Genomic DNA, 22175 nt, shown 5'->3' on the forward strand with positions numbered 1-22175 from the left:
TGTGGTGCACCCATCCTATAGTAAGAGGCGAGAGTTACCAGCAGGTGTGGTGCACCCGTCCTATAGTAAGAGGCGAGAGCTACCAGCAGGTGTGGTGCACACGTCCTATAGTAAGAGGCGAGAGTTACCAGCAGGTGTGGTGCACACATCCTATAGTAAGAGGCGAGAGTTACCAGCAGGTGTGGTGCACACATCCTATAGTAAGAGGTGAGAGCTACCAGCAGGTGTGGTGCACCCGTCCTATAGTAAGAGGCGAGAGTTACCAGCAGGTGTGGTGCACCCATCCTACAGTAAGAGGCGAGAGTTACCAGCAGGTGTGGTGCACACGTCCTATAGTAATAGGCGAGAGCTACCAGCAGGTGTGGTGCACACGTCCTATAGTAAGAGGCGAGAGTTACCAGCAGGTGTGGTGCACACGTCCTATAGTAAGAGGCGAGAGCTACCAGCAGGTGTGGTGCACACGTCCTATAGTAAGAGGCGAGAGTTACCAGCAGGTGTGGTGCACACGTCCTATAGTAAGAGGCTAGAGTTACCAGCAGGTGTGGTGCACACGTCCTATAGTAAGAGGCGAGAGCTACCAGCAGGTGTGGTGCACCCGTCCTATAGTAAGAGGCGAGAGCTACCAGCAGGTGTGGTGCACACGTCCTATAGTAAGAGGCGAGAGTTACCAGCAGGTGTGGTGCACACATCCTATAGTAAGAGGCGAGAGCTACCAGCAGGTGTGGTGCACACATCCTATAGTAAGAGGAGAGAGCTACCAGCAGGTGTGGTGCACACATCCTATAGTAAGAGGTGAGAGTTACCAGCAGGTGTGGTGCACCCATCCTATAGTAATAGGCGAGAGCTACCAGCAGGTGTGGTGCACACATCCTATAGTAATAGGCGAGAGCTACCAGCAGGTGTGGTGCACACATCCTATAGTAACTAGGAATACTCGTGCGTGGTGTGTGGAGTTGTAACATCAGTACCGCCGCTCATATCCATCTACAGCAGACGCGAGCCGCAAGGGAATACCCCTTTAAAACAATAAAGCAGCTTATCCTCCGCTGCTAATTCCCCCCCAGAGCTTTACTAGTCTTTGCGACCTGTCTGGAGGTGATGACATTTTGACCCTAGACATGTCAGTGACCTCGGTGGACATGTTCGGAGCGTCCTCACTTCTGGACAGCTCACAAAAAAAAAACTGAGACCATCCGGAGAATTGGAAACCTTTTTCTGCAACAAATCAGCTGCATGTGATTGTCCCCGAATTGCTGTCCGGCAGGAGATAAGCGCAGAGCAGGGTATGGCGTTTCGCTCACATCATACGGGCGCTTTCTCTGGAGGAGCAGCCGCCTCCATCCTTCAGTTTCTTGCTCCAGTCATGTAATTAGTTGATGATCCCCTTATGGCTGATGAAACCATTGTGGAGCACTGGGCGACACTTGGCGTTACGTTCCTTTGTGACAGCGGGTGCACGCTATTTGTCGTCCTTTGTGCTCACGGCGGTGCACTGTTACGGTATACATCCTGCTGACGTGCATTAGCATATTTATGAACTGCGTGGTGACCTTCTCAGTGTCGCCATTTGTGCCCTTGCATTGCAATGTAAAGACATGGAAATGAGCTGGGAGTACCTGTTCTCCATCCGCCGCCCCCTCCCCCCGCTCGCTGTCTGCCCAGCAGCCACAAACACCAGTATAAAATATTAAACATCGCAAGAAAGGAAAGTGAAAGTTGAGCCGACATGGAGAAGGCAGAGTTGTAAAGTCATTTATTCACGGTCTCCATGTAAATTCTACAAAAGAGAGGGGGGAGGGGGAAATTTTCCATGGGCGATTGTGGAGAGCAGAGTCTATACCTGCGATTTACTCCGCCGCGGTCCTCTGTAATCTCTTCCCTATCGATGGTATCACAAGGGCAGCGCTGTTTATTCCTGCAGAAAGTGAAGATTAATATCTCAGATGAGCAATAACTTATCTCAGCCTCATCCTCCGACCTCGAGGCGGCAAGTCCGGTGGCCAAAAGCATTTGTATCACAGCTAGCCATATTGCAGACAAGTCTATGGTGAGCGACTCGCAGGCGACATTAGAAAATCGGACACATTTGTTACTCTGTTTTGCATAAGTGATAGTTCCAAGGTCGCAATGTGCCGCCATGATAAATCATTAAATATGACATGTTGTTTATAGCAATATGTCGGCGTGTAGCCCCAGCTCCTGCGGGGCACATACTTATTTTCTAAAATGCATTAGATCCCCCTTCTGTTATCTCCCCCCAGATAGAGCAGACAAACGTTGTACAGCCGAGCGGCGGTCACGTCAGAGCCGCGCCATCAGCATTTAGTGCTTTTATTTTTTATTTTTTTTTACACCGCTGCATGAAAAAATCTGTGATATTATTACATGAAGCCTGTGCTGCGCAGTTGCTGTTAGGCTGCTTTCACACATCCGTTTTTTCCTGTGCGGCACAATCCGGCGCTTTGCAGAAAAAAACGCAAACTTTTTTTTTTTTTGACGCCGGTTGGTTGCGTTTTTTTTTTTGCATAGACTTACATTAGTGCCGGATTGTGCTGCATGGGCTTGCGTTCCATCTGGTTTTTGCCGCATGCGGCCAATGTGGCGCGATTTGCAATGCATGCCTATGTGTTTTTTTTTCCACTGCACATTATCAGTAGCCTGCCGCAAGCGGCAAAAACCGGACGGGCCGCATGTAAAAAAAGTATGCAAAGTATGCGGTTTTGTCGCCGCATGTGTTGCATAGGTTTTAGAGCTGGATTGGCCGGCTCTGCTAAAACCGGATGTGTGAAAGCAGCCTTATTCCTCCTGGAAATGTAGAGTTGTTGACAGCCGGTCGTTCCCAGTGTCACCAGATGGCTTGCATTGACAGGCGAATCGAGGTTTTTGTCTCCTTATAGTGGCTATATACTCATGCATGTCAAGACTGTGGGGAAACCCCAGGCTTTTTGCCAAGCGTATACCGGTGTTGGTGCCTGCTGGAGATACTGCGATTTCCCCCAAAAAATGCCAGCTCAGATTCCTAATCCAATGGGAGCAATTCAGAGCCATTTATTGGCTTTGTTCCTTGCTTTTTTCAGCCTATTATCTGCGCTTGTTGTTAGTAATGGACGGGCGACCCTTGGACTTTTATCTGTGCCTGTGGTAGAATACAGAGACTAAGCAAACAAAACAAACCGGCCCACACTTACTGCCTAAACGCTATGTGCGCACTAGAAAAGTGATTTTACTCAAGAAAATTTCTTGAGAAACTTCTGGGAGTTGAAGATTACCGCACCTGCGGTACAAAAACGCAGGAAAAACGCATGCAATTTTGCCGCAGTTTTTCTGCAGGTTGGTCCCTGTGGTTTTTTTATGCTGTAACTGCAATAAATATAGATAATAGATAATCGATAGACAGATAATGGATAGATGAATAGATAGATAATAGATGAGAAAGACCTATATAATGTCCCACCCCCCTGCATATTCTAAGCTGGCACCCTTTAGTGACTTTCATGTGGCACTAAAGGGTGCTTAGCCTTGTATTTAGCCAAAAAATAAATTAAAAAAAAAAAAAAAAAAAGGGTGGACCTCACGTCTATCTTTTGTAGCCTGCTAGGGTAAAGCAGACGGCTGCAGACCACAGCTGGCAGCTTTTCCTTGGCTGGTAATCGAAAACAGAGGGCACCCCACGCTGTTGTTTTTACATTAAATAAATAATTTAAAACAAAAAACGGGGGGTCCCCCCAAATTGGATCACCAGCTAAGCTAAAGCGGACAGCTGTGGTCTGGTATTCTCAGACTAGGGAGGTCCACTGTTATTGGACACTCCCCAGCCTAAAAATAGCAGGCCACAGCTGCCCCAGAAGTGGTGCATCCATTAATATGCCAATCCTGGCGCTTTGCCCCAACTCATCCCGTTGCCCTGGTGCGGTGGCAAACGGGGTAATATATGGGGTTGATGCCAGATATGTAATGTGACCTGGCATCAGGCCCTGGGGTTAGTGATGTCAGGCGTCTATCCGATACCAGACATCACCAACCCAGTCAGAAATAAAAAATAGACAACAAAAAGTTTTATGTAAAAAAAAACACTCCCCAAAACATTCCCTCTTTCACAAATTTATTGAAAAGAACAATCAATTCCAGGTCGGCGTAATCCAATAAGGGGGTCCCACGACGATCCATACCATAGTCACTGTCCCAGTCAATGAAGAACAGAATGTTCCATATTGGCTGGGAAAGCAATGCAGTGACCTGAGCTAACATCAATAGGTCAGCCCAGGTCACTGCAGGGGATGCCGAGCGCTGCTATCAGGAGGTTAGCTGAGATCATTACCTGCAGTGACTATCTCCTGCACTGCTGATGTCAGCGCTGTCCCTGCCTTCTATGCCCGCCGCGTTCACAGCAATATCTCGAGAGCCCGTGACGTCACTGCTAGTGACAGTCTCGGGCCGCCCGCGAGACTGGCATAGACGGCAGTGACAGCGCTGACGTCAGGAGAGCAGGAGATCATCACAGCAGGTAATGATCTCCTCTAACCTCCTGACAGCAGCGCTCAGCATCCCCGCGGCTGCACGCACTGCACTGTGAGAAGCTGCTGATACTGCAGTGCAGGCTGACACTGCAGGGCTGGCAGCCGCGGGGCCGGAGCGGGGGACAGACTGCACGGGCACCTGGAGGTCACACGGAAGTGCTTCTGTGCGGCGTCCAGGGAGTGTGATGTGTGTGTGTGTGTGTGTTTGCTGCGCTTCTTCTTCCTGGCATAATGACATCACTTCCTGCAAAACCGCAGGCAGCGATGAGCATTACCGCAGGTAAATCGCAGCTATACCGAGGGTATACCGCACATCATTTGCTACCTGCGGTATTTCGCGATTACATTAGTGAATGGAGTGAAATACCGGGGGTATTCCGTAGGTACCTGCGGAAAAGAAGTAACATGCACATTTTCTCAAGAAATGTTCTCAAATTCTGCAGAAAGAATTTTCTTGAGAAAAAAAACGCAGCGTGAGCACAGGGCCAAAAGGAGGTTTACGTGTGTCCTTAAACACCCATCGAGGATGTGACCGGTTGATTAGCTCTCCATTAAATGGTATCTGTAATACAGGGGTTGATGTGCTGCCTACAATTGTGTTTTCCATCCTCTTACAATGGGCTCACATAAACGATCCGATCAGTCACCGCCGGCTTCTTAAAATTGAGGCTAAATTACTTTATAACTATAAGGGTATGTGCCCGAGATCCAGACATGCTGTGTCCAGGGCGCAGCATGTCCTCTCCTGCGGGACTGCATGTGTTCTCTGCAGGAGACCGCAGCTGCCTGTGCCTATGATCAGGGTACGGCAAGCTGCGGACTTTCCTTCTGTTCTCCCTGTGGAGGACCCTCGCGGCTCCGCAGCAATAAAGTGACATGCTGCGGCTCCAGAAGCCCCACCTCAGGTCAGTTAACGCTGCGAGAAAATCAAGCAAAGTGAGCATAGGATTTCTAAAAATCCCATCCACTGTGCCTGTATTGCACAACACAGCATTTTGGACTATTAGCCAAACAGTTGTTTAGCTCTCCTGCCACACCTGGGCTCTTCTGCATACCCTTTCTCTCACCCCCCCCCCCATCCCCCGCTCTGTCGGGGCTCTTTTGCAAAAAACCCAACCCCCCCCCCTCCCCCGCTCCGTCGGGGCTCTTTTGCAAACCTCCGCCGCTCCGTCGGGGCTCTTTGGCAAACCCTCCCTCCCCAGCCCGTCGGGGCTCTCTTAGCAAACCTCCCCAGCCTCGTCGGCTCTTCTGCCAACCTGCCGGCCGAATTACACTTTCGGCCACCTCTATGGATATGTCTGCAGGTTCGCTTACTTTAGCCAGATGTGTTTGGGGGCCTGACATTGCTCCACCACAAGCCCTCAGACCTCACGCCGCACGGCAAGATTGCTCTCCAATTGCCATTGTCCCTTGATTAGGCATTCTGACCTATAATGGCCTTATCGCCCTGTAATGTTTGTTGTTTTCTGTGTAGTGGCTTGTATATAGTCTGGCACCAGGCAGCCACGCTGACAGCAGCAGGGCAGGAGCTGAGACTTTGATCCTGATATGTGACTATTACCGCACAGATGAGAAGCGCAGACTGTAATGCTGCGGGTGGAAAGGAAGCGACTGCAAATGGTGCATTTGATTTCTCTGTGTGCGGGTTTCTCTCTGGTCACTGGAATTGAGAACTGCAAATGCCGGAGTCTGTCGCACGGTAGGAGACGCGTTCTTGATTTCAGATAAGGCTCCAGAAACATCAAAAAATCGAGGTCGTAGCGAGTGGGCGACGAGTGCAGAAGTCGTCCAACATCACGGCCGAGATCAAGTAGCGCTGTCTGAAATCCTTCACTATGAACCATGGGATTTTTTTTATTTTTTCACAATGTCTGTGACGATACAGTGATACCTCCCTGACCGCAGATCTGCATCCAGTGTCTGTGCCGGCTGCAGAATATCTGCTACAAGCCGTTTCACCTCGCACTAATCTCTCGCCAGCAGCGCGTGCAGCAAGTGGTTAAATGCGTCTATTTACTCCAGATCTGCCTGGAACGGGGGAAACAATTGTCTTATTGTAGTGGTCCAGAGACCAGCCAGTAACGGAGGGGAGGGAATTATCAAAGGGCACGCTTAATCTTTCTACAATTTGGGTTTCAGAGCCTGGCAATTTAGAAGCCTTCATAATTAAAGAGGAATGGTCTCCTCTGAGCGCTCAGCTGTGTAATGAAGATGTTTTCCCTCCTTATTAATTGCTAAATAAGTAGAAAAGAGAATATTGAGCACTGCTCTGCAGTACGGCGGAGGGGAGATGGGGCTGTTATTTCAGGCGCACAACTCGCGTCAAGGCAGGATTTACAGTGATGCAGCCAAATACAGAAAATGTAGGCAATGGCTAATGCACCCTCGATAAATATCAATAGTGATGCCTGTTTTTGTAGAGTTGATCAGATAATTTGCAGGACCATGGTCCATCGACCAGAGTAGTGCGCTCCTCCTACCTGCCCGGGCCTCTCTGGCGCCTCCTCTGATTAGTAGGCCCAAAGTAATCTACGTGGGAAGTCGTAAGAGGCGCCGTGAGGATTACTGTGTCCCAATCTGGTGACTGGTAGTGTTGAGCGGACCCGGACTTGCAAAATCCGGATCCGCGCGGTTTCAGTGGTAGATCCGGGTCCTACCCAGACTCGGGATTCCGGGTGCACGATCCGGATTTGGCAATAATAATTTTTTTTTTTTGGACATATATTGGCCTGGATTCCAGATCCGATCTCGGACTTCCTTGTCAACCCGCCACCGATCTGCCGGACCCTGATTATCGGCAATCCACTCAACTCTAGTGACTGGGATTTCAAATGTGGCCGCTAGGCCCAAGCTAAAGGAAAGGGCAAAGAGGCTGTTGGTTTGTTAGGGCCGCTTCACACGTCCTTGATAAAAACGCATGTTTTTCACTGTTCGTATTGAAGGTGTGTATGGCCATCCTTGATAGCACGCGGAGATAAGGATCTGTTTACTCACCTGTTCCTGCTGCTGCTGCTTCCGGGTTCGCAGTGAATATTCATGAGCATAATGAGCGGGCCCGTAAGCAAGTGACAGCAACGCTGCAAAAAGGAGTATAGAAAATCATTTTATTTCAAAAACACGTGTTTCCTCCAATACGTGTCACACGGATCACATCACTGTGTGGTCTGTGTGACATCCGTGCTGCCGGAAAAACAGACATGTCACACGCGTGCATGCCATATGGATGTGAACAAACACTGTGTATGTCCGTGTCTCCGGTATATATGGAAACGAACGCCATATGTACCAGAATCACAGACGTGTGAAGGGGGCCTTAGTTTGTTCGATACGGCTTAGGTGCCCTCCGCCGGAAGAAGCAAGTAGACTGCTATTAGGAATGAGGCGCCCCGGTAGGGGGGTGTATGGGCTTTTCTTTAATGATTACTCTAGTAACGTCATGGATCCAAATGTATTTATTAATATTGATTGAGCGCTTGTATTTAGGGTGGTCTTCATGACCCATCCCATGTGAAATCTGCTGAATACCCTCCATACGCTTTACAATTTAACCCTTTTGTTTGAGCACCCATTGTCCGTTTTTGACCCTTGTTTTGCCTTTTTAGGGGCACAGCGCACGTGAAGGAAGTACAGTTAATGGAAGAAAAGAAACCCAGACAGAACAAGAGAAAGGAAGCCGCCTCTAAAAAGGTACGCTGCCGATATGCCACCCCTGACCGGTCTCCTCCCTGTGACGGAGGCCAGGTATCGTGGAAATGATCGATCCTTTGTGTATATGGTTATTGCACTCAGTGTATGTGTATGATTATTTATATATAGAGATCTATATATATATATATATATATATATATATATATATATATATATATATATATATATATATATATATATATATATATATATATATATATATATATATATATATATATATATATATATATATATATATATATATATATATATATATATATATATATATATATATATATATATATTTATATTTATCTTATATTATATATAATCTCACTCACTCACACACGATAATTGCTGCGGTCCCAAGACATCAATCTGATAATGTCACTATTACTGACGCTGTAATTCCAATATTTTAATGTCATTTCTTTCTGTTTAGGCCTCTGATCAAATAAACAAAGGTAAGCCCTGTTTTACTATTCATTATGAAATTGTATTTAAAAAAAAAAAAAAAACTATTGAAAAGTAGGGTTTGTTTTTGTTTATTTGATGTTCTGTGGTTTGCATACATGTATAATGCCAATAAAAGGGTAGATGTTGCAATGTGCAAAGGCGCAGTTGCAATGTGTTTATAGCTGTTTGTTGTCGGCTGCGCTTACAATTGTCATTTATAGAGATCATCCATTATACTGTTTAAAGGGGTGTCCCCCATCTCTACGTTCCTACTCAAATATGTAAACATAATAGCAAATGCCTCCAATTAGAATTGTATTAGTTCTCCTGATTAGCCATGTCATTTACCTCATGTGCAGGTATTGCAGCTTAGGTATCCATGGTTACAACCATGCGTATAGTGAGAGATGGTTAGTTGTTCGTGGTATTAACCATGGATACTTTAGGCTACAATCCCCTGCACGTGAGGTAGAGACATACCTAATCAGGTAAACTATACTACCTTTCTAATTAGAGGTATTTGCTAATATTATCATTTTATTATTTCTGCTAGATATTAGGATTGGATCTTTTTAGATGGGAATACCCCTTTAAAATATAAACATAATGTATGTACCCAGTGACTGTACCAGCAGAATAGTGAGTGCAGCTCTGGAGTATAATGCAGGATGTAACTCAGGATCAGTATAGGACAGTCATGGCGAACCTAATACAGGCCGAGTGCCGAAACTGTTGCCCTAAACCCAATTTTTTTCCGAAGTGCCAACCAATCCTATTATATAAAGAATTGATTTTACTCTTACCTTTGCCGTCTTCTTTTCAGCAGGGGGCATCACGCTCATGCATGCTTACCACACATTGGAGCTGAGCCCCTGCCCTTTCCAGACACAGCAGTTGGATTGATCTTTCTGGGAAAAAAATTGCAGCATATTAGACAGAGATGTTAGCCTGGAATGCAATCAGATTTCACCCTGTAATCCACTTCTACATTTCAAAGTGTGAACATCTTGAAATCCCATAAAGACGTACGAGTGGCTCCCCTCCCCATCATTGTGTAGTTATGTCCCCTTCCTCGGCCACTTCCTGGTAAACATGTCCCCCATCCTGATATATATTTCCTACATTCTGGTATATTTGTCCCCATCACGGCCCCATCCTGGTAAATGTTCCCCCATGCTGGTAAATGTACCCCATCCTGACATATTGCCCATCCTGGTAAATGTACCCCATCCTGACATATTGCCCATCCTGGTAAATGTACCCCATCCTGACATATTGCCCATCCAGGTAAATGTACCCCTTCCTGGTAAATGTACCCTATCGTGGCATGTTTTCTCCATCCTGGCATGCATGTTTCCTCCATCCTGGCATGCATGTTTCCCCCATCCTGGCATGCATGTTTCCCCCATCCTGGCATGCATGTTTCCCCCATCCTGGCATGCATGTTTCCCCCATCCTGACATGCATGTTTCCTCCATCCTGGCATGCATGTTTCCCCCATCCTGGCATGCATGTTTCCCCCATCCTGGCATGCATGTTTCCCCCATCCTGGCATGCATGTTTCCCCCATCCTGGCATGCATGTTTCCTCCATCCTGGCATGCATGTTTCCTCCATCCTGGCATGCATGTTTCCTCCATCCTGGCATGCATGTTTCCTCCATCCTGGCATGCATGTTTCCCCCATCCTGGCATGCATGTTTCCTCCATCCTGGCATGCATGTTTCCCCCATCCTGGCATGCATGTTTCCCCATCCTGGCATGCATGTTTCCTCCATCCTGGCATGCATGTTTCCTCCATCCTGGCATGCATGTTTCCCCCATCCTGGCATGCATGTTTCCCCCATCCTGGCATGCATGTTTCCTCCATCCTGGCATGCATGTTTCCCCCATCCTGGCATGCATGTTTCCCCCATCCTGGCATGCATGTTTCCCCCATCCTGGCATGCATGTTTCCCCCATCCTGGCATGCATGTTTCCCCCATCCTGGCATGCATGTTTCCCCCATCCTGGCATGCATGTTTCCCCCATCCTGGCATGCATGTTTCCCCCATCCTGGCATGCATGTTTCCCCCATCCTGGCATGCATGTTTCCCCCATCCTGGCATGCATGTTTCCCCCATCCTGGCATGCATGTTTCCCCCATCCTGGCATGCATGTTTCCCCCATCCTGGCATGCATGTTTCCCCCATCCTGGCATGCATGTTTCCCCCATCCTGGCATGCATGTTTCCCCCATCCTGGCATGCATGTTTCCCCCATCCTGGCATGCATGTTTCCCCCATCCTGGCATGCATGTTTCCCCCATCCTGGCATGCATGTTTCCCCCATCCTGGCATGCATGTTTCCCCCATCCTGGCATGCATGTTTCCCCCATCCTGGCATGCATGTTTCCCCCATCCTGGCATGCATGTTTCCCCCATCCTGGCATGCATGTTTCCCCCATCCTGGCATGCATGTTTCCCCCATCCTGGCATGCATGTTTCCCCCATCCTGGCATGCATGTTTCCCCCATCCTGGCATGCATGTTTCCCCCATCCTGGCATGCATGTTTCCCCCATCCTGGCATGCATGTTTCCCCCATCCTGGCATGCATGTTTCCCCCATCCTGGCATGCATGTTTCCCCCATCCTGGCATGCATGTTTCCCCCTACCTGGCATGCATGTTTCCCCCATCCTGGCATGCATGTTTCCCCCATCCTGGCATGCATGTTTCCCCCATCCTGGCATGCATGTTTCCCCCATCCTGGCATGCATGTTTCCCCCATCCTGGCATGCATGTTTCCCCCATCCTGGCATGCATGTTTCCCCCATCCTGGCATGCATGTTTCCCCCATCCTGGCATGCATGTTTCCCCCATCCTGGCATGCATGTTTCCCCCATCCTGGCATGCATGTTTCCCCCATCCTGGCATGCATGTTTCCCCCATCCTGGCATGCATGTTTCCCCCATCCTGGCATGCATGTTTCCCCCATCCTGGCATGCATGTTTCCCCCATCCTGGCATGCATGTTTCCCCCATCCTGGCATGCATGTTTCCCCCATCCTGGCATGCATGTTTCCCCCATCCTGGCATGCATGTTTCCCCCATCCTGGCATGCATGTTTCCCCCATCCTGGCATGCATGTTTCCCCCATCCTGGCATGCATGTTTCCCCCATCCTGGCATGCATGTTTCCCCCATCCTGGCATGCATGTTTCCCCCATCCTGGCATGCATGTTTCCCCCATCCTGGCATGCATGTTACCCCCATCCTGGCATGCATGTTTCCCCCATCCTGGCATGCATGTTTCCCCCATCCTGGCATGCATGTTTCCCCCATCCTGGCATGCATGTTTCCCCCATCCTGGCATGCATGTTTCCCCCATCCTGGCATGCATGTTTCCCCCATCCTGGCATGCATGTTTCCCCCCATCCTGGCATGCATGTTTCCCCCATCCTGGCATGCATGTTTCCCCCATCCTGGCATGCATGTTTCCCCCATCCTGGCATGCATGTTTCCCCCATCCTGGCATGCATGTTTCCCCCATCCTGGCATGCATGTTTCCCCCATCCTGGCATGCATGTTTCCCCCATCCTGGCATGCATGTTTCCCCCATCCTGGCATGCATGTTTCCCCCATCCTGGCATGCATGTTTCCCCCATCCTGGCATGCATGTTTCCCCCATCCTGGCATGCATGTTTCCCCCATCCTGGCATGCATGTTTCCGCTCCCCCCCCCCCCCCCACGCTGCCATGTGCGTTCCCCCTCTCCCCCCCCCCCCCACGCTGCCATGTGCGTTCCCCCTCTCCCACCCACCCCCCACGCTGCCATGTGCGTTCCCCCTCTCCCACCCCACGCTGCCATGTGCGTTCCCCCTCCCCATGCTGGCGCGCGCTGCCGCACACGAGTTATATAAAAAAAAAACCCCACAACTTACCTTCCTGCACCCGCTCCACCGCTGCACGCTGCTCAGTTCCCACGCGGCCAGCAGACGGCGCTGGCGCCGCTCTCTGACGCTCCTTTGTCTCCTAGGCAACACACCTGCAGCCTGGGGGAGGAGGAGTGTCAGAGCGAGGAGAAATGTCTCCTCCGCTCCAACACAGATTTGATCTGCCGGCGCGACTGCACTAGCAGACCAAAACTGCCGGATCGGGCGACAGCACGCGTGCCATAGGTTCGCCATCACTCGTATAGGATAAGTAATGTAATGTACAGTATGTACACAGCAACTGCATCAGCAGAATAGTGAGTGCAGCTCTGGAGTATAATACAGGAGGTAACTCTGGGTCAGTAATGTAATGTATGTACACAGTGACTGCACCAGCAGAATAGTGAGTGCAGCTCTGGGGTATAATCAGATTAGTACAAGTAATATGTTTAAAAAGTGTTAGTGAATTTTGTCTTTTGGAAGAACCAAAACTTTTTTTTTTTTTTTTTTCTTCTTCAGCGTGTGTTTGGAAATGTCGGGCGTCTAATGTGATTCCTCAGTGATTGCTGTTACACAGTGGTCACATTGAGCGGTGGTAACGGCTGAATTATCCGGGCCTCTGCGGTCGGCTTATTTGTGTAGTGATGAATGGGCTTCTCACAGTTGTGTGTTTTTCTGGTCTGTGACTGTTATTATTCGCTGTTATATCGCAGTACGAGGCTTGCACTGTTTTGACTTTCTATGAAAAGCTTTAGCCCGTGGGTAATCTTTTGCTGCAGATGACAGGTTGGTTTTAGTTGCAATAAATCAGAACCGCAGCCGATTGTGTAATCTGTTATAACATCCAGTCACCGCGGTAAGAGGAGCCGACAATATGTAACGGAGAGCAATGTCTCGCCCACCGCAGGTAGAGCAACATGTCCACGTGCTGCGCAGGATGAATGCATGGACGCTCATCTAGCTGGATGTTTAGCTTTTAGGGTGATGGCCACTTAAGGTTTAAGTCTGGATTTTGTTATAGTATTTCCCCAGTTGTCAAATCTGCTCCCTCAGATGAAAATGTTGGAAATTTATTTGCAATTTTCTTGCAAAACTGAAATTGTATAATATATGTATAATGTATATTTCAATTTTGCAAGAAAATAGTGAAAATATCTTTAAAAAAAAAAAACCCACATTTTTTCTTTTCTAACCCCTAGTATGCACACTCTGCTTTGCTGAGCATGCATGTGTTTTCCATAGGGAGAGAGGAGTACAATGCTATTTCAGATTTGACAGCTGATGCTTAGTGCCGCAATCCACGGTGGCTTGGTATCAGACGCTGGCTGTATGTTTTACTCCAAAACACTGCGGCATTTCAGGGGGCTTGCACCCCTTTAAACAGTGCACAAAACACTTGTTGGACATGCAAGTTCTCGGATCAAAAAAGTAAGAAAAACAAAAAAAAACTGCAATGTACTCTTCTATTATCTCCAGCACCTTGGTTTTCCGTGCAGAAATGCCCAGTGTGAATATACAGTCATTTGCCCCAACAGCTGACATTCAGGGAAGGTGGTGACACTTATGGATCTTCAGCTTTACCTACCAAAATCGGAGGGTTTTACCCAGGGCTTTAATGTGCTGAATATTTTTTCATAGGAATTTGGGAAACTTATGAAATGTCCTATAAATGTCTGTTCTATTCCTGATCTAAGGCTACATTCACACACAGCGTTTTTGATGCATTTTTTGAGGATACGTTTTTTAGCTGCCTGCATCACCTGAAAGGTTTTTGAGCTCATAGATGTTTTCAATAAGCAGATTAGAAAAATGCCACACAAACTGACTGCTCATTCTTTGTGAGGATCTGTTTTTGAGCCCAAAAACGGATCCCCACAAAACAATGCTTCAAAATAAGTACAATTAAACTGATGAATGAGAATAATGAACAACAGCTAGAAGAACATTTAGGATTTAGTATGTGTGAGATGGAGCCACAGCGCTGTTCATGTAACTGAGGAACATACAGATCTTCCAACAGAAGAACAGCAAAATGATACTTTAGGATTAGATGATCTCGTTGAAGCTGCTTCAAAACACTTTCATATTCATCACATGCGCTGTGTTGTGCACACGCTGCAGCTGGCAATAAGAGTCTGCAAGAGGGACATGCCAGAAATCTGATTGGAAAAGTGAGGAAATTGGTTATTGCCACCAGAACCCCTAAAATTGATTCCATCTTGAAGAGACGTGCTGGTGAAGGGGCAATTGTTGATCAAGCCAGTCGGTGGGGCAGCGCTTATTTAATGACTGAGCGATTGCTCGAACTGAAACCGATTTCTTATTGATATGGCGAACCCTCAGGTAACCCTAAATCAAGGTCAATGGACACAGGTGGCTGAATTTGAAGGAATTGCTTAATCACCCATTTACTGTGACTAAAAAATTACAAGCTGAGGATTTAACTCCTGGCATTTTCATAAGGGTTTGGAAGAACTTGCTATTTTGCCTGTCCCAAAGAGGAGGTTTAATCACAGATGGCATTTCTGCTTCAATTAAACAGACAGATACTGGAAAATGAACAGCTGCCAGAAGCATTTTATGTGGACCCAAGTCATTGTATACTGCTTGATGATAAACAGCTTACTAAAGGAAAAGAAGCTCTGACTGAGGTAGCAGTTAGGATGAGCAGCTACAGGACTGCCAGGTGCAAGAGGACTTGGGGCCTGACAGTGCTACTGCTGCCATAGCTTCATCCTCATCAGATGGAGGTTGACAAGTATTTGGATGACATGGAGCAGCAAAGCATTGCCGCAAGGAAAAAGGTTTCACTCCGTCTCCTATAGCAGCAGATTGACCAGATTTCAGCAAAATTTTCCACTTGCTCTCAAAGAAATAGAAAAATTCAACCGTTCATCAAAACTGACTGCATGAGGCAATTCCTTTATACCTGGAAATTGTTAGAGATGTTCCCATGTGGTTACGGCTTTGCCTCCAACCCAAGTTACTGTAGAGAGGTCGTTCTCCAGCCTTAACATTATTAGGTCAGATTTGAGGTCATCTGCGAAGGACGATCTGATGGAGGCAAATCTATTTCTTACAACAAAATCATGGACTGCACAAATGTTATTTACTAGGTTTTTGTTGAAAACTGTTTTTTTTGCCACTTACATAGTGTATTACATAGTTATAGATATATATATTAGTGTGAGATACGTGTGTGTGTATATATGTGTGTGTGTATATATGTGTGTATGTATATATGTGTGTATGTATATATGTGTGTATGTGTATATATGTGTGTATGTGTGTGTAATATATATTGTGTGTATATGTGTACATTTAGTGTATTTACAATTTATTAGTTTTTTGTGTTCTAAAGTTGTATCCAATAGAACATACAATAATCAAGATATTTAGATATATTTTATCATAAAAATAATTGTCTGATGTTCACATTGCACTACAATACATTTTTCACTTAAATATAAGCAATATATGTTGGAGTTGGTGCAAGGGAAATTGAGGAGTTGGAGTCGCAGGTTTGGCTTACCGACTCCACAGCCCTGGTTGGCACCTATGGCTCTTCAGCTTTACCTACCAAAATCGGAGGGTTTTACTGACCCAGACACATTTTAAAGGCTATCTGTCAGTAGGATCAGCCCTCCTATGCTGTCTATATGTAACTCCAGGTCATAGAAAACTGAATGAAATGATACTTTGACATCTACTCTTTTGTTCCATCAGGCAACAGCTGACTTCACCCCCCAGATCAGAACGAATGCACGCTCAGCCGAATTGAGAGTGCATGTGAATTGGGGCTTTCAGGACAAGGGGTTGGTCAACTGAGCACATGGCCACTTGTAGACTTCAGGACTTAATTACTCAGGATATAGGTGTTTTATGACCACCTCCCCCCCTCCCCCCCATACACTTCAGCTGATGCTCCGATCAGTCACCTGTTATGGGGCTTATGTACCCTGAAAATACCAGATGTCAGGGAAACGTCATGCCCCCCCATACACATTAGATGGTCGACCAGCTACAGATCGCTTTCCTGTACTTCTCTGTATGGCACTAGACTGCCGATGTTGCCGCCTTTTGGGGTCGTTCTTGCTCACGTCAGCCCTTTTATTGATAATGTGAATGCCGCCCTCAGCCATTGTGCTGATGTCCCTCAGTTTGGGAGTGACGGGGATTTGTTGCTGACCATTGAATGCTGCAGATGGATGTAGTACAGGATGTTTGTCACTTTTACAACTTTGTTTCCTATTGAGATCTGATCACATTTACTATGTACAGTGCCTACAAGTAGTCTTCAACCCCCTGCAGATTTAGCAGGTTTGATAAGGCTACTTTCACACTTGCGTTGAACGGTATCCGTTGCATTGCGTTGTGTAACGGATGCAACGGATGTGTTGCATATAGTGACACAACGGATGCAACGGATGCTGCAAAACAACGCAATTCGTTTTGATTTTTTTTTTTTTTTTTTTCCCGGTTTTACCAGCGGCAGACTATAGTGAACGATCAGCTGATCGTTCCCTGCAGCCGGCCGCTGGGTGATCAGCTGATTGCTCCCAGTAGCCGGCCGCCGGGTGATCAGCTGATCGCTCCCGCCCGCCGGGTGATCAGCTGATCGCTCCCGGCTGCCGGGTGATCAGCTGATCGCTCCCTGCAGCCGGCTGCCGGGTGATCAGCTGATCGCTCCCGGCCGCCGGGTGATCAGCTGATCGCTCCCTGCAGCCGGCCGCCGGGTGATCAGCTGATCGCTCCCGGCTGCCGGGTGATCAGCTGATCGCTCCCTGCAGCCGGCTGCCGGGTGATCAGCTGATCGCTCCCGGCCGCCGGGTGATCAGCTGATCGCTCCCGGCCGCCGGGTGATCAGCTGATCGCTCCCGGCCGCCGGGTGATCAGCTGATCGCTCCCTGCAGCCGGCCGCCGGGTGATCAGCTGATCGCTGTCACTTGCCGGCGCCCGGGCATGCCGGCGGGCGGGCGCTCAGCTGAGCGCTGTGACTTGCCGGCGGCCGGGCATGCTGGTGGCCGGTCATTCAGCTGAGCGCTGTCGCTTGCCGATGGCCGGGCGCTCAGCTGAACGTTCGGCCACCGCGAGCCAAAATAAAGTTTGATTTAAAAAAAAAAAAAAAAAAAAAAAAAAAAAAAAAAGAGCATGCGCAGTGAAATCCAGAGGATTCCGCTGCTCAAAATAACGTTACATGCTGCGTTCCTCCCGCTGGGCGGAAGCAACGGAGCGTCGCCCAGCGGAAGCAACGCAGCTCCTTTTGGTACAATCCGTCAACCATACAAGTCTATGGGAAACAGCGGAATCCGTTAACGGATTCCGGTGTTTCCCAAAAGTGCGGATTGTAACGGAAGGAAAATAACGCAAGTGTGAAAGTACCCTAAGATGCAAATAAGTTAGAGCCTGCAAACTTCAAACAAGAGCAGGATTTATTAACAGATGCATAAATCTTACAAACCAACAAGTTATGTTTCTCAGTTAAATTTTAATAAATTTTCAACATAAAAGTGTGGGTCAATTATTATTCAACCCCTAGGTTTAATATTTTGTGGAATAACCCTTGTTTGCAATTACAGCTAATAATCGTCTTTTATAAGACCTGATCAGGCCGGCACAGGTCTCTGGAGTTATCTTGGCCCACTCCTCCATGCAGATCTTCTCCAAGTTATCTAGGTTCTTTGGGTGTCTCATGTGGACATTAATCTTGAGCTCCTTCCACAAGTTTTCAATTGGGTTAAGGTCAGGAGACTGACTAGGCCACTGCACCACCTTGATTTTTTCCCTCTTGAACCAGGCCTTGGTTTTCTTGGCTGTGTGCTTTGGGTCGTTGTCTTGTTGGAAGATGAAATGACGACCCATCTTAAGATCCTTGATGGAGGAGCGGAGGTTCTTGGCCAAAATCTCCAGGTAGGCCGTGCTATCCATCTTCCCATGGATGCGGACCAGATGGCCAGGCCCCTTGGCTGAGAAACAGCCCCACAGCATGATGCTGCCACCACCATGCTTGACTGTAGGAATGGTATTCTTGGGGTCGTATGCAGTGCCATCCAGTCTCCAAACGTCACGTGTGTGGTTGGCACCAAAGATCTCGATCTTGGTCTCATCAGACCAGAGAACCTTGAACCAGTCTGTCTCAGAGTCCTCCAAGTGATCATGAGCAAACTGTAGACGAGCCTTGACATGACGCTTTGAAAGTAAAGGTACCTTACGGGCTCGTCGGAACGGAGACCATTGCGGTGGAGTACGTTACTTATGGTATTGACTGAAACCAATGTCCCCACTGCCATGAGATCTTCCCGGAGCTCCTTCCTTGTTGTCCTTGGGTTAGCCTTGACTCTTCGGACAAGCCTGGCCTCGGCACGGGTGGAAACTTTCAAAGGCTGTCCAGGCCGTGGAAGGCTAACAGTAGTTCCATAAGCCTTCCACTTCCGGATGATGCTCCCAACAGTGGAGACAGGTAGGCCCAACTCCTTGGAAAGGGTTTTGTACCCCTTGCCAGCCTTGTGACCCTCCACGATCTTGTCTCTGATGGCCTTGGAATGCTCCTTTGTCTTTCCCATGTTGACCATGTATGAGTGCTGTTCACAAGTTTGGGGAGGGTCTTAATTAGTCAGAAAAGGCTGGAAAAAGAGATAATTAATCCAAACATGTGAAGCTCATTGTTCTTTGTGCCTGAAATACTTCTTAATACTTTAGGGGAACCAAACAGAATTCTTGTGGTTTGAGGGGTTGAATAATAAATGACCCTCCTGAATAAACTTTTTCACAATTTAAAAAAAAAAAAAAATAAATAACATTCTTTTTTGCTGCATTTCACACTTCCAGGCTGATCTACAGTCCAAATGTCACAATGCCAAGGTAATTCCGAATGTGTAAACCTGCTAAATCTGCAGGGGGTTGAATACTACTTGTAGGCACTGTAGCTGCTGACATTGTAGGAGTCCAACTACACGCCGTGTATCGTCCCTCTCTGGTCTCATGCGGGGGCCGGTGGTAATCACGCGCCCTTATTGGCCTTCTGTGTAGTGGCCGGTAGCAAACATGCACCGTGTATCGTCCCTCTCTGGTCTCATCCAGGGGCCTATGGTAACCAGGGCTGTGGAGTCGGTAAGCCAAACCTGCGACTCCGACTCCTCAGTTTCCCTTGCACCGACTCAGACTCCTACATATATTTTTTATATATAAGTGAAAAATGTATTGTACAATGTGAACATCAGACATTTAATCATTTATGATCCAATAATCAAGAAATTTAGATAGAACATAAAATAATTTATTGGATACAACTTTACAACACAACTGTAGTAAATTGTAAATATGTAATACACTATGTAATTTAGATTACATATATATAATGTAAACACTATATGATAAACTATGTATGTGGCAGAAAACCGCTGTCAACAAAAACATATTAAACATTTGTGCAGTCTGAATTTGTTGTAAGAAATAGAATTGCCTCCTTCAGATCATCCTTCATAGATGACATCAAATCTGACCTAATAATGTTAAGGCCGGAGAACAACCTCTCTACAGTAACTTAGGTTGGAGGCAAAGCCGTAACCACATGGGAACATCTCTAACAATTTCCGGGTATAGAGGAATTGCCTCATGCAGTCAGTTTTGATGAACGGTTGAATTTTTCTATTTCTTTGAGAGCAAGTGAAAAATTTTGCTGAAATCTGGTCAATCTGCTGCTATAGGAGACGGAGTGAAATCTTTTTCCTTGCGGCAACACTTTGTCTGCTCCATGTCATCCAAATACTTGTCAAAGTTAAACTCCTCATCTGATGAGGCGTAAGATATGGCAGCAGTAGCACTGTCAGGACCCAAGTCCTCTTGCACCTGGCAGTCCTGTAGCCACTCATCCTAACTACTACCTCACTCAGAGCTTCTTTTCCTTTAGTAGCTGTTGATCATCAAGCAGTATACGATGACTTGGGTTCACAAACAGCTGCCAGAAGAATTTTATTTTTTAATAGCTGTGTCTGTTTCATTGAAGCAGAAATGCCATCTGCGATAAATCTCCTCTTTGGGACAAGCAAAATAGCAAGTTCTTCCACTCCCTTATGAAAATGCCAGGAGTTAAATCCCCAGCTTGTAATTTTTTTTAGTCACGGTAAATGGGTGATTTAAGCAATTTCTCCAGTTCAGCCACCTGTGTCCTTTGTCCTTCATTTAGGGTTACCTGAGGGTTCGCCATATCTATAAGAAACCATTTTAGTTCAAGCAATCGCTCAGTCATTAAATAAGTGCTGCCCCACTGAGTGGCTTGATTGACAATTGCCCCTTTCCCAGCACATCTCTTAAAGATGGAAGCCCTTTTAGGGGTTCTGGTGGCAATAACCAATTTCCTCACTTTTCCAATCAGATTTCTGGCATGTCCCTCTTACAGACTCTTATTGCCAGCTGCAGCGTGTGCACAACACAGCGCATGTGATGAATATGAAAGTGTTGTGAAGCAGCTTCAACAAGATCATCTAATTGTAAAGTATCATTTTGCTGTTCTTCTGTTGTAATATCTGTTTGTTCCTCAGTTACATGAGCAGCGCTGTGGCTCTATCTCACACATACTGAATCCTAAATGTTGTTCTATCCGTTGTTCATTACTCTCATTCATCAGTGTAATTGTACTTCTGTTTGAAGCATTGTCCGTTACAATAGCAAGAACCTGTTCTTTTTTGCGTTCCTAATCTTGCAGAACTTTTTCCACTAAGGCCTGGAGAAACTGGACGGTGTGATGAGCTTTACTATCTGTTACTGCCAGTGTCTTGCTAACAATTTCTTTGTGGTCACAAACATATCGATATCAATTTATTATGTATTTTAGGAGTCGGAGACGGTCCATTTTATACCGACTCCACCAAAATGAACAGACTCCACAGCCCTGGTGGTAATCACTTGCTGTGTATTTGCTCTCGCTGGTCTCATGCAGGGCCTATGGTAACCATACGCCATGTATCGTCCCTCACTGGTCTAATAAGTAGGGGCCGGTGGTAATCCCATGCCTTATATTTGCCCTCGCTGGTCTCATCCAGGGACCTATAGTAACCATACACCATGTATCGTCCCTCGCTGGTCTAATGTGTAGGGGCTGGTGGTAATCTCACGCCGTGTATTGGCCCTCTCTGGTCTCATGTACAGGGGAGCCTCACAAAGATCCATTCACACCAGGGCAAGTTATTCAGCCGCTCTCATGCGAAAGCTCAATCGGGTTGCTGGGGGGGGGTGTGTGTATGGGGATGCTATTAACTTGTATCTTCGTTCAGTAAAAAGATGAATTGGTCATTAAGAGGTTAATACATGTAGGAGCTGTCCTAGTTGGATGGAATGTTGGCACATGACACTTCTCCCCTCCCCTCAAGGTGGGCAGGTCCTCGGCATTCTACCAGCACTATAGGAGCTAGAGCTTCTGCTTTTATTCCCCAGTATGCATTGTACCTGCACATCAGTGAAAAAAAAAAAAGGTGGGTCTCTGGTTTAGGGCAGTTTGACAGAGGGACAAAGACCCGTCCCCTCTACCTGTAGCAATAAGGAGCTGCTCACTGTTTCCATTAGATTGGGTGCTTCCACCTACCCCATTTTCAGTAGAGTAGTGAAATGGGG

The 22175-nt window shown here is 47.1% G+C and overlaps 1 protein-coding gene across 3 annotated transcripts in view; it reads left to right on the forward strand.

Annotated features, from left to right (window-relative positions):
• TNRC6A (trinucleotide repeat containing adaptor 6A) overlaps window positions 1-22175 on the forward strand; it is a 132696-nt gene that overhangs the window by 9018 nt on the left and 101503 nt on the right. For all 3 annotated transcript variants that reach the window (XM_075318135.1, XM_075318137.1, XM_075318136.1), the window contains exons 3-4: window positions 8120-8204; window positions 8647-8668. In XM_075318135.1, coding sequence (XP_075174250.1) covers window positions 8120-8204; window positions 8647-8668 — 107 coding nt within the window. The remainder of the gene's footprint in view (window positions 1-8119; window positions 8205-8646; window positions 8669-22175) is intronic.

This window comes from Anomaloglossus baeobatrachus, chromosome 7, assembly GCF_048569485.1.
Source record: "Anomaloglossus baeobatrachus isolate aAnoBae1 chromosome 7, aAnoBae1.hap1, whole genome shotgun sequence".
Classification (NCBI taxonomy): Eukaryota; Metazoa; Chordata; class Amphibia; order Anura; family Aromobatidae; genus Anomaloglossus; species Anomaloglossus baeobatrachus.